The 12,684-nt window shown below is 35.6% G+C and overlaps 2 protein-coding genes across 2 annotated transcripts; one reads left to right on the top strand and one right to left on the bottom strand.

The window, feature by feature from the left end:
- Nucleotides 1–2,920: 2,920 nt before the first annotated feature.
- LOC145615088 (serine/threonine-protein kinase MPS1-like) lies at nt 2,921–7,480 on the top strand. The gene is made up of 6 exons (XM_081670162.1): nt 2,921–3,207; nt 3,579–3,980; nt 4,423–5,360; nt 5,781–5,981; nt 6,477–6,638; nt 6,738–7,480. The coding sequence occupies exons 1-6, from the start codon at nt 3,039–3,041 to the stop codon at nt 7,284–7,286; spliced, it is 2,421 nt and encodes an 806-aa protein (XP_081526288.1). The 5' UTR covers nt 2,921–3,038; the 3' UTR covers nt 7,287–7,480.
- A 189-nt stretch (nt 7,481–7,669) lies between these two features.
- LOC145615650 (histone-lysine N-methyltransferase ASHR1-like) lies at nt 7,670–12,323 on the bottom strand. Its single transcript, XM_081670716.1, has 14 exons — nt 12,163–12,323; nt 11,410–11,555; nt 11,066–11,200; nt 10,700–10,754; nt 10,351–10,469; nt 9,877–9,965; nt 9,707–9,788; nt 9,353–9,457; nt 9,157–9,247; nt 8,963–9,082; nt 8,679–8,785; nt 8,369–8,438; nt 8,183–8,246; nt 7,670–8,051 (listed from the first exon to the last, which is right to left on the bottom strand). Exons 1-14 carry the CDS (start codon nt 12,263–12,265, stop codon nt 7,886–7,888), a joined length of 1,452 nt encoding a protein of 483 aa, XP_081526842.1. The 5' UTR covers nt 12,266–12,323; the 3' UTR covers nt 7,670–7,885.
- Between the last annotated feature and the right edge of the window lie 361 nt (nt 12,324–12,684).

Genomic DNA, 12,684 nt, shown 5'->3' with positions numbered 1-12,684 from the left:
TGTAGGTATGTAGCAATGTAGCATATCTATCTTCATATTTATTAATTGTTCCATACTATATCATCCTGGCCATGCATTATAATCGGGAATATGACTTCGTGATTTATCAAGTTTCGTTGTTCCATTCGTGTACGGTGAGTGCATCAAATAGATACTCATAACTCATAGGAGAGCACTCGTACTATATATATGTAATGTCAATAATGTCATTGACAGAGGTCGAGCCATAAGTGCCACAACACCCAATTCAAATGTTTAATCAAATAAAGTTAAATTATAAATTGAGCTAAGAAGATGAACAAATCTCATGCCATATGATGATATGAATATATGATAGCTCGATATAAGAATGTCACCATGTTATTTATCGATCTCGAATTCTCAATAATACTCTTTGTAACATGATAGAATACCATTTTTTTCCTAATAAAAATAATTTAATTTCATGCAATAAAAATCAGAATTAATAATGTATTTTGTATATGTACGTAATGCGTATGTATAAGAGAAGCATGCAATATCCTAGGCTTCATATTAATGCATCCCATAGGGTAGAGCCTTGTATATATTTGTCATAAAGTAAGGTTTTCTAGGGCTTATACTGTAGCGTTATTAATGCTATGCATGCATCAATGCATGAGAATACAAGACTACATTTGTTGAATATGTAAACCCTCCATTACATATTATTTGCAACGATTAGACATTTTCCCTCTCTACTTTATGTCAAATCGTTGCAAATAATATGTAACGAAGGTAGTATATATATTTCATAGTTCACAGTAACGCGTACGTATAGCCAACAGCAATATTACTAGACAAAAATGTACATATGATATGATAAGATATGGTTGGTGAATTTGGAATTTGAACAATTGTATATGTATAGGATTTGAAAAAGATGTAGCAAGTTGTTTTAAAAGATGAAAATAACCAGATTGTATAACAACGTGGCTAGAATTCCTTGTATACAGATCAATGGAAGAATATGTTAAGAAAAAATAACGGGTTTGTAGCGAGCGAGGCTGACGAAGACGATTCTATCTGTCTTATGTGAGCAATTACCGGCCCTATGTACATGCTATGGTGTTTGTTGGCAGCAAGACAATCTTTTTTTGTATTGTCTTTCAAAATTCAAAATGCAGCTTCATTATTTAACTATAATATATACTGTAAATTCTTTCATCTTTTCTTGCTTTAATTAAAACTTTGTTTGAAAATACACTCCAAATAAATATTGATCAATTGGTGCTGGATTATTTAATGGACCAGAGTCAAATAGAGCTCTTCTTTCTTTGATCATTAGCAAATGCACGTATAAATGTAGAATTATTCTAATAGTTTAAGAGATAGAGTACTACTAAGAATAATTCGAAAGTTGAGCAATCCACTTTTATCAATTTCAAGTTCGAGACGTCTCGAAATCATCCCAATTTGTGTCATTTGTTCATAATTATATTGGATCTTACTTGTCTAATAGAAGATAATACAATTGCTTACATCATGAACTCCTCTTCCTCTTTCTACAAAGGAATTTTTTTTTTTTTTTTAAAAAAAAAAAAAAAAAATAGATCTTCAATGTAAAAGGATAATAATGATCTATATGCTAATCCTACTATACATGTACTCTTCAATTTAATATAGACTCTCTAAACTTTATCTCATTTTCTTTAAACTTTCCAACATTCTCTTTAACATAACTTTATCCTTCAATGGTTGGGTATTTATGTTTTGAGTAAAGAGATTGAGCTATTGAAGGGTTAAACCTTGTCTCATTAATTTTTCTGATTGGGTATAGAAAAATTTAAGTTATTTTGTAATATAAATAGCTAAAGTATATTCTAGATTGGGAATAGAAAAAAAAATCTAGTTGATAAATATCCTAGAAAAATCTAGGCAGTAACTATTACTAGGTAAGACCGTAAGACTACTTGGATTAATCTAAAAGCATTGTCCTAAGTAGGTAAAGCATGTAACACCACAACTGTATATACATGCAAGTGATGTAATGTGAAGTGTGTGGAGTCAAGAGTATTCCACCAAAGTTTGGGAATGTAAGGATCTCCCACAAAATTGTTGTAGTGAGGAAAGTATTCACCAAGAAAGTGAGAAACATGAGCTTTCACAACTTAGATATATGAGTTATGTAAGCCTGAAATAAGTCATCTCGTACCAAAAATATTATTGTACAATTCATGATATAATTTATGAAATGTAAAAATTGTTGTATGACAACATTCAGGTCCATTAAAATTCCGCATACGTCCAAATTCTATCATTAGTCACACATTTGTTAAAATTATGAAACCCAAATGAACATGTAAGATTTTGATGAAATCACATAGAAATCTTGAAATAACGCAAAATTTTGCACTTCATCCGTCCCTAATACGTACTTCCTTCGTCTTTTTTTTTTTTTTTTTAACTTTACATTTGGCATATTTATGATAGAAAAACGATCAAAACGTAAGGATTAAAAGTGACGGCAAAAGTAATCATTGTCTTTTCATCTTTATCACACATTTTAGGGCTTGTTCTCTTCAGCTTAATTTCAGTTCAGTTTTTAAATTCGTTCTCTCATAAACAATTCAGTTCAGTAAATCAGTTAAGACCCTTAATCTTTCTTAAATTCTATAAGGAGTGTGTTAAATTGTTAATGGGTGATATGTGCTTGTTGTAAATAGAACCAAGTGATTTGATGGGCTTATTACAATAAAGTCACATAGTAGACAATGCCTGGGCCGCAACATAGTTTGGATAAACATTTCATCATTGGGCTGACGGGCCTCTGGGTTTTCATGATTGGGGGTGAAATCCAATGGCCCCAAAAAATAAGAGCCCATAAAAAGGAAATTGAATTAAGAGAATGAGAGTAGAGAGCGCCATTAACCCTGAATTCAAAATTATACTGAATTGAGTACAGTAGAGTTGAGTTTCATCTTGGCAACAATGGCGATTGTTCTGGGTGTGCGATCGTGAAGTATAGATTCTGAAGTTAGCGTGTTGTTCAGAGATGCAATCAGAGGTATTTCCATGCCATGGACGGGGACCCTAACGTTCCGGCCCCACTGCTCACCTCCACCACCCGCTCCCTCAACTTCAACTCTTCTTCCTCTTCTTCTTCTTCTTCTTCTTCTACTGCTACTACTTCTCAACCTGATTTTCTCCGTAATGTTCAAGCCGCTTTCAAACGACACCGTTCCATTGGTATTTTTCTCAAATCTCCCTTCTATTTTCATTTTGCCTTTTCTCCTTTTTTTCGATTTAGGGTTTGCTTTTATTTACTCTACTTCTACTAAATTATCAACATCTGCTTTATGTTTTTAGATTTTCGGCATCTGAAACATCACTATCAACCGTCCAATTTCATATTCTATATGCTTGAATTGAATTGTAAATTCTCCAATTAGGTTTTACTACTGTCAATGCTCAATCCGATTGCTTCTGCTTAATGCTTCATTGTCAAATTCAATTTGGGGCTAAACAGCTTGCAATTTTAAGATTTTCTGGCTCTAATTTGGGGCTTCAACTAGATACCTCTCTTTACTTTTATTTTTTTATGTGCTTGGAACTAACAGGTACAATGCAATCAACTAACTTGTTACCGAGACGTAGTGTGCCACCACAAAGGGAGACGCCCAAAAATTCTGTGCATAATTCAGGCTTAACAGTAGAGACCAAGAGGTCTGTTGAAATTGCTTCTCAACCCAAGAATTTCGATGGCCACACTAATGAGAGATCGTCTGTCATCGATCCTCAGGAAGATGCCTCACTTACGCCTCCTTCCTTCACTGGTACTATCACCAATACCTATGATGACAAGTATAATCCATTTGGAGGGCACACCAAGGATGTTCAACTGAATTGCAAAGCGGGTGTTGACATCAATGTTTCCTCTGGTGCACAATCGAAACATTGTCAAGAGGTGGAGGGTTCAAGGAAAGTTAAATTTTCACTGGCCAGCTCTGCCAATTCACAGGGTAATTTATTAGAATCCACTTTTTACTTGTTTAAATTATGCAACCTTTTATTCCCTAGAACAAAACAACTCAAATTTTTGCTTGTTACCTAGGAGTTCCTATCACTCTTATGATTGTGCTTTTGCGTCCAAGTTGTGCTACAGGTCGGTGTGTTTGTCTGTTGTTCATTTTTACTGATGCCATTTTTGTTCAGAATGTACAACATTTTCTTAAATTACTTCATCTAAATTGGGTTGGTATTATATTGCATAAATCTTAATCATCAACTTTAGAACTTTCATGTTCAAATATTAATCAATTGTGAAAATGTGGGGAATGTACCTTTTCCTTTTCTTCAATGCTGCTGTTAATGCAGGAACTGATGGTCAAATGGCCACCAGAATGGATTTGGCCACCAGATTGGACAACTTATCTTCTCATATGGATTCACTTGCATTGACAGAAATGGAGTGGGAGGCGGTTAATCAAGCAGAGACATCCAATGTCATTAACAATGAACCAAAACTTCAGAATCCTGTCAGCACTGATGCAGATGGTTGTTCGAGAGGTGATGGGGGCTCTTCAGTACTAGCAGTAAGAATGTCATCTCTTCAGAACCAGCTGCACCACTTGAGAGATTTCCTGCATAATGATGTAAGCCATCCAATGACCCAATCTTCTGTGGTGGGATCATCTTGTGTCACCACAACCTCTGTCCATGCCACATCTGCACCAATGCTCAATTCAACAACTCATTCTTCATGCCCACATCATGATAGTTCAGCAGTTGGGTCCTTAGCTGATGCCAATCGGATTTCTCAGAACATAGCCATAAGAGATGGGATGCATCAAGCTTGCCCTACATCTGTAAATGTCAGTGGAGTTGATGCTGACAGGGCACTCAGTGGAGCTCAAGCTTCGAGCTCTGCAACAAATGCCTTAGCAGAAGTCAAAGAAATCCAACAACATAGCTTGCAGCAAACTAAAGTACCTGCTGATCCACCCCAAACTCAAAGCCAGCCCATAATGGAGAAAGGACAGGGGGCTGATGCTTCACATATTCCACCACCTAGCTCCTCATCAAAGGACCTATCTTCTAATATGAAGCTGGAGCCCTCTAAATCAGAGAAACATGAAAAGGCACCGTCTCGGAAAAAGGGTTATGATCCTGACTTGTTTTTTAAGGTGAATGGGAAACTTTATCAAAGGCTTGGCAAGATAGGAAGTGGTGGAAGTAGTGAAGTTCATAAAGTTATCTCATCTGATTGTACAATTTATGCTTTGAAAAAAATCAAGCTTAAAGGCCGTGATTATGCTACTGCTTATGGATTTTGTCAAGAGATCCTGTATTTAAAGAAGTTAAAGGGGAAGGATAATATTATCCAACTAATTGATTTTGAGGTAGGAACTCTACAGATTCCAATTTATACTGTCTTATCAGAACTAATGATTTCTTTTGGGAATATAACAGACATGGTTCCTGTAAAATTTAGTGTCGTATTTCAGTTGTTTATATACTATCATTCAGTGATCTATAGTTGTGGGCTTAAGTAGGTAGGACAATCTTTGTTTTATCCTCATCTCATCGTACCACACTAACGATCACATCATGTTTACCTTAAGCGTAATTGAGTGAGTATACAAGATGAAGCAATAAAATCAGCTAGTTGCAATCCTCTTTCATTTCTTATGCAGCCTCATAGGATCTTTTTTTTTTTTTTTTTTTTTTTTGGGATTTAAAACCTATGATTTATAGTTTCTCTGTTTTCCTTTGGGACATTCATTGATTGACTGAACTTTGGTAGCACTGTCATGTTCTAGGTTACGGATAAAGCTTTACTGCATGAAGTTATGAACGGTTCCATTTCTAACAAGGACAGCAGAGTCAAAGATGATGGATATATTTACATGGTTCTTGAGTATGGAGAAATTGACCTGGCTCATATGTTATCTCATAAGTGGAGGGAAATTGAAGGCACCAACTCAACTATGGATCAAAACTGGCTTCGTTTCTACTGGCAGGTTTGTGATCCCATTCTTGGTTTAATAAGCCTTGACAGGATTTGCTTTTTCAATGTAGAATGAATTGCTGATTTCTGCTTATCAGTGGTAAAATTAAATTAAATTTAAGTGTAAAAAGGTATCATCCTAATGTCCGTGATAATGCCACCACACATAGTATTGGGTGATAATGGGAATTTATTATGAAGAGAAAGATATAATTTGGGGGTAAGCTAGCGTTACCATGACATTGGCATTATACTTTCCTTACAAAGTTACAAATTTATGTACACGTTCATTCTCTTTACTACTTTACTATCAAAACATTTCATTTTTAAAAAGTAGTTGAGCAGTAATCATACTGTCCAACTTAAGCAACTCATCCATTTCATCAGGTATAGATATCACATCTCTGTACCAGAGTAGTTTGAAACAAAAATTAATGTTTTTGGTTATTTTTGACTAGACTGAGGGAACAGTACACTAACTTTGTTTTTGTGTCAATTTTGATGTCAGCAAATACTCCAAGCTGTAAACACAATTCATGAAGAGCGTATAGTGCACTCTGATCTGAAGCCAGCCAATTTTCTCCTTGTCAAAGGTTCATTGAAGCTCATTGATTTTGGCATTGCTAAAGCTATAATGAGTGATACAACCAACATCCAAAGGGACGCCCAGGTTTTTAACTTCCTCCACCCAGTATTTTTAATGGTTTTATTGTAAACTCTCAAACTGGAATTGAGGTCAGTGCTCAGATACCATCTATTGTTTATGCAGGTAGGTACATTGAGCTACATGTCACCGGAGGCATTCATGTGCAATGAGAGTGATGCAAATGGAAATACTATCAAATGTGGGCGCCCATCAGACATATGGTCTCTTGGTTGCATTCTTTATCAAATGGTTTATGGACGGACACCCTTTTCAGAATACAAGACATTCTGGGCCAAGTTCAAAGTAATCACTGATCCCAGTCATGAAATCACATATGGACCAGTTTCCAACCCTTGGCTTCTGGACCTTATGAAGAAGTGCCTTGCATGGGACCGCAATGAAAGATGGAGAATTCCTGAGCTTCTTGAGCACCCATTTCTTGTTCCTCCTATACAGCAGCAGTTGCCCACTGCACTAGAGAAAAACTGTAAATTTATTCAGCTGATCACTGAATCTTGTGCAAATGATGAGAAAGTCCCAAGTCTTTGTTCTGAGCTCCAACAGCTACTAGAAGATCCAACTGCCACATCTCGAGATCATCAATTTAAAATACTATCGCATATTTCAAGCATCTGTCAGCAACTCCAGCAGCACCTTACAAAGACGAGCTAGTCTATATGTAGAAGAGAAATGTACAGTAGCAACATTTCTGCTAAGCATTTTGAATCATGTTCTCTTTCTATACATAACATGTTTTGTGAATAAGTTCTGATTTAAAAAAGTTGTTATGGTGCCTTTCAACACTGGTTGAGTTTTGATTTATGATTGTTGTACAATCCTGTAATCTCCATGAAATGAATGTAGTTCCTATTTGTTACTTTACAATTTTTTCTATTTTCTATTTTGGTTTGTGTCTTGATTAATCAAATTCAAAGTTACTTTACAATTTTTTAAGAGTCTTCTCTAAAAAGAACCGCAAATAAAATCAAATCAATTTTTTAAGGACCCATACATAATTAAATTTCCAAATTATTTATGAGGCTGATAATGTGGTTACAGCCTTAAAGGTGGACAGCAAAACAATTCAAATTTCAGATCCCTTTTTGGGTTAAATCCCAACTGCCTGTACAGAATTACAGATTCTCTTTTTTTGACCCACAGATTTACAGATTCTCAAGAACAAAAGTTTTTGCAATTATAGAGCACTAAATAGAAGAACCCAATCTTTTTAATAGGCAAGCGTTGTACTAATCTTTGTAGTAGAGACACATTCAGTCTTCAACAAGGGATTTAAGTTTGAAAGAGGCTTCAGCACGGGCTTCCTCTAGCTTGTAAAGCAGCTCCTTCATAAATGGCGTATTTGTCCCATGGGTCAGTCGCAAAATATCCAGTGCCTTGGTTAATGATCTAACACAATTTGCAGTCTCCCCAAGTAACCTGTATGCACATAGCCTTTCTCAATTAAGGGTACAAAGATAAGGCAATCTATCTTGGAAGAGCATAACCTCTTGATCATACTGTCTCCAAATGAACACAAAGTGCTTAACTTCAAGAGAGAATATTCTTACCATTCAAGCTTTCCATATGTATAATATTGCAACCCAAGCATAGGATGACAACCAAGGTAAACCTCTGCAGGACAATCACCGGAAAGTTTGACATCATTAGTCCCAATTTTTTTTAAAAAAAAAAAAAAAATCAAAAAAGAGAGGAGGCGGGGGGGTGGTAAAGAGTGTATGGATCTTGAGGCCTACTTTCATACACAGGAAGAGTCAATCTGCAATAATCCAGCGCATCCTTCCAGTTTTTCAGCTCCATATATATCTGATATTGAGAAAATACATTTGGGACTTGCACGTTAAAATCATCATAAGTTTACTGTCATAGTTAGTTCAAGTTTTCTGATTTCTGTTAGGGCTTTGTGACTATTGTGAGTCTTCTAGAGCTCCAATGTCTCCACTATGTGTTTGTGTTAGTACTCTTTGAGTTTAATCTTATCAATTGTTTATTTATGCTGAACTAGATAATATTGCAAGGGATAAAATATACAAGATCAAGATTTACCTTTAGGAGATTATCTCGTGTGCGCATTAGATTAAGAGATAATGGATGGCATAAATTTAATTGTAACCTTTCAACTGTCTTATACAAAGAACCAGCTTCTTCATAATCTGTACTCTGTCAAAGAACCACCTCCATCTGGATCTAATAGAATAAAAAGTAATTCCTTTTTTTTGGGGGGGGGGGGGGGGGGGGGGGGGGGTTATAAAGCAACAAATAAACACTACAGCAGGATGCCATAAAAACTAGCCTAATTTTCCAGTTTCAAAAAAAAAAAAAAAGGATACTTCCTGATTTGAGGGAAATCTCTGCCTTTTCAGAAAGAGTTTTCACTTCACTTGCAATCTTTTTAATATCTTCCAGTTTCCTCACATGGCCACATTGTTGACATATGAACGCCTTGTTATCTACATATTAGAAAATGATAACTGATGTTAGGTACCCATGTAATGTTCACGAATTTTCTAAAAAACGTATTTACCTGAATCCCTGAGCAAAAATCCCATGCATGCATTATTGACACATCCATAACCCTCCAATATAGCACTTTCTCGAATATCTTCGCATTGCCCCTTTGATATGATGCAATGGGTCAATGTTAAACAGCAGAAAGTAACAAGCTTCCACCATAAGCTTCAGAGTGATTAATGCAAAATGACATAATTTGAGGCACTTACTAATATAATGCAACGAGGACATGAGCAGCTGAATAAGTACTGTTCTTTTAGAGCCTTTTGTCGAGTCATGGTGCTTCCAGCAGTTTCTATGTAACTTATTAGTACCTTCAAGAGCACCAAAAACTTCAACTGTTCAACATGTCACCCTCGTCAATTCTCATTTCCCCTTTTTTTTTTTTTTTTTTTTTTTTGGGGGGGGGGGGGGGGGGGGGGAGGGCTCAGCTTACAATTACAGACGGAATGGCCAGAAGGATACAAGCATGATTTGTGTAATACTGCAGCTATTCTCACACTATTCAAAGTAATGGCTGTATGAAAAAATGAAAAAGAGCTAATAAAATAATATCTAGTTACCTCAGTACCTTTAGGTATAGGTTGCACCGCACGAACCACGGCTTGTTTTCCATCAAACATCAATACTGCATTTGGCAAGCAACTGAAGTACTATAACCAATGAGCACTTGCAGTTCCAGAGATTGAACAAACAACAGTGGAAAAAAAAAAAAAAAAAGTAGCCAAATTACCTGTGATTGATGATAGATATAACAGGATATAGTCCTATACCCAGAGGTCTAAGTTCTGAATCGCATATACTATGTACATTGCAAGCAAGCTGCGACAACATAGAACAATGAGTATATGAGAGCCAGGTCCAAACTCAAATTTGAGAATTTTCTAGTAACAAAGAATTGAAGTATCTCTAATGAAGAATGAATTATGATAACCTATTTAACCTCACTTGGAATCTGATAAAGCTAGCATTTGATTTAGTGATACATGGATAGAAACATAATTACATAGATTTTTTTGTTAAAGGTGTTTTAGTTTGAACAAGGATCAAGCTGATGTCATAATAAAACAGCGATAAATTTAGCATAGATTGGCTGCCGAATGGCTGGAAGTCTAAGCTCTATCAAATCAAGAAATCAATGTCAGAGCACATCCAGGGCAATGCATACATTCCAATGATTAGCCAACTGCAAGTTTCAACAGAAAACCTTGGAAAAGTTCTCTGCAACTTCTTTCAGTTTCAGGCCAGGCCACTGAAGTATCACACTAACAAGATTGGCCATCTGTGCATATAAAACCAGCTGCTTCTCATCAATCTCAGACATATCTTCAAGGAAATATGGTTAAGCAAAACAACAAAGGTGAGTAAGATTATGTCAAGAAGAGGTTAATTGATAAAACTGAAGCACCCATGAATTCCAGCTCTTTTTCTCAGTCAATAATTACTGTACTTCCTAGACCCCAAAATCCCACCCCCAGTCCCCAAACACAGTCTCTCCTTTTACTCAAAAAAAAAAAAAAGGTTCTACACATTTTGTGGAACATACAAGAGGATACGAGATACTAATGCCTCCACCAAGTTGTAGTTATCAGTCACAGTAGTTGGTATAACCTGCCAAAAGAAAAACGCATGAGTTATCAATTTAAATTCAGAAAATAAATTCTTTCAGAACAGGATAAGTTGGTTGGCTTGCTAGATAATTATATATTAGAACTGATGACTTCCCAAATCAAACAATTGACATAGATTCTAAATTATGACAATTACTGCCAGGACAGCAATAGAAGTAAGGAGAAAGAAAAGGTACGCTGAACAAGAACAACCTTAACAAGGAATATGAGTATACTTTGCAGGTATTATTTCAAGAATTTCATCACAGATTACTATTTTATAATATCATGGAGGTATGCAAGATACTCAACCTTTTCATCCTGCAGCTTTTTCCTCAAGTAAAGCTTAACCATCAAGCGTATAGAGGGTGTGAGGTACTTTAGCCTTTCCTTTTCAAGCTTTAAGAGTGCCTGGCATTCAACACGATGGAACATCCAATCTGATTTCTGGCAAGGGAACAACAATAAACATAAATTTCAGCATGGATTAGGCTGAGATGATGAACATATAAATTAAAAATTCCATTTGTGATGTTTTCTCCATTTCTAGATGAACTTAAGCACTTTAGCCCAAAATTAGGTGCAAGTTAATATCACTAATTCCAATTATTCTTATCTATTACATACACATTGATGAAAGAAAACAATGAAAATACCTGGCAATTACTCCCACAATACCACACAAAATGACAAGCAGAACACTTCTTGAGTTTATCAGAAGAAAAACAGACTTCACATCTTGAGGCACCGGACGAGTCTTTTGGCACAGAAACATAAGGTTGTTGGCTTATGACAATCTCACCTGCAGGAGGCGCATGCTGATAAGAATTAGGTACAAAAAAAATCTGTAACTAGTAGGCAAAGATCCTTAATTGGTAATCCCACATTCCCACTAGTGGCAACACATCCCATCCTTTGTTATCCGTTGATCATGATAAATAACAGTTGATCGGAATTTAGTTTGCTAAGATGCACCATAGCAAATTAAGATTATGGTCTGAATAGGGTAAGAACCCAAGTAAAGTATAGCATGTACATATAGCTATAGAATTGGAACAAAAGTTGCAGTATTTCTGTTACAGGGGATTACATGAATTTTGGGTATACTTAGTGACACCAAAGATGAATCATGAAAATCTAATTACAGTTGTCCCAGTAATCGTATAATGAGTAATAATGTTTGGGTAATTTTGACAAACACCTTACCTGCATTCCCAGCTAAGATTGTAAAAAGTGGAGCATGGCAGTTTGGGGTTTGTTGCAGCAGTTTGAGTAATTAATAGGTAAAATTAGAGGGATAAACCCAATGATTAATTGATAAATGTAAACATCACGATGATTCTAGCAAAGCAATGCAAGAAAATGGGTTGATCTTTCCTTGAAAATTAGAAAGGAAGAAAAAAAAAAACCTGGAGAAAAGTTCCTGTCGATGAAAAGACAACGTCCTTTCTCCGGCAAAACTGAAACGGAAAGCCCTTTTTCCGATAGATATCTCTGCAACTCCTCCTCCATGCTTTTACCTTCTTCTCAGTCTCAGTCTTTCCCTACTTTGTTTAACTTTTTTGTTTTTTTGTTTTTTTTTTTAAACTATACTCTTGTATTTTTTTGAGGAAACTATTTTATTGTATTTTTAAAAAGAAACTATTTTATTGTTTTTTTTTTTTGAGGAAATTTATTGTTTTTTTTAAAAAAAGAAAACTACTCTGTTTAACTCAAAACACAAAACCCTGGCCCACGCAAATTCCAGTCAGCTCTCCCTCTTTTTTTTTCTCTTGCCAAAACTATAAAAACAATTCGCCATTCTCTGTTTCTCTCTCTTCTTCATAACTCCACTCACTCTCTTCAATTTCAGAGTTTCATCAAATTTGATGAATTTGATATCTCCCTCTCCGTATGAAACCCTAATATTCCATCAATTTCTTCGTCTTCGA

This window comes from Chenopodium album, chromosome 25 (genome assembly GCF_948465745.1).
Source record: "Chenopodium album chromosome 25, dcCheAlbu1.1, whole genome shotgun sequence".
NCBI lineage: Eukaryota > Viridiplantae > Streptophyta > Magnoliopsida > Caryophyllales > Amaranthaceae > Chenopodium > Chenopodium album.
Note: the sequence above shows the minus strand (reverse complement) of the source record. Positions and strands in the feature narration are given on the sequence as shown.

Coding starts and splice junctions, on each gene's coding strand:
- LOC145615650 (XM_081670716.1), bottom strand. CDS start 12,265: ATGGAGGAGGAGTTGCAGAGATATCTATCGGAAAAAGGGCTTTCCGTT. Junction 9,458..9,706: donor CTATACCTAAAGGTACTGAG/GTAACTAGATAT, acceptor GTGCTCTTGAAG/GTACTAATAAGTTACATAGA. Junction 8,052..8,182: donor ACATATGGAAAGCTTGAATG/GTAAGAATATTC, acceptor ATGTGCATACAG/GTTACTTGGGGAGACTGCAA.
- LOC145615088 (XM_081670162.1), top strand. CDS start 3,039: ATGGACGGGGACCCTAACGTTCCGGCCCCACTGCTCACCTCCACCACC. Junction 5,361..5,780: donor TCCAACTAATTGATTTTGAG/GTAGGAACTCTA, acceptor GTCATGTTCTAG/GTTACGGATAAAGCTTTACT. Junction 6,639..6,737: donor ACATCCAAAGGGACGCCCAG/GTTTTTAACTTC, acceptor TTGTTTATGCAG/GTAGGTACATTGAGCTACAT.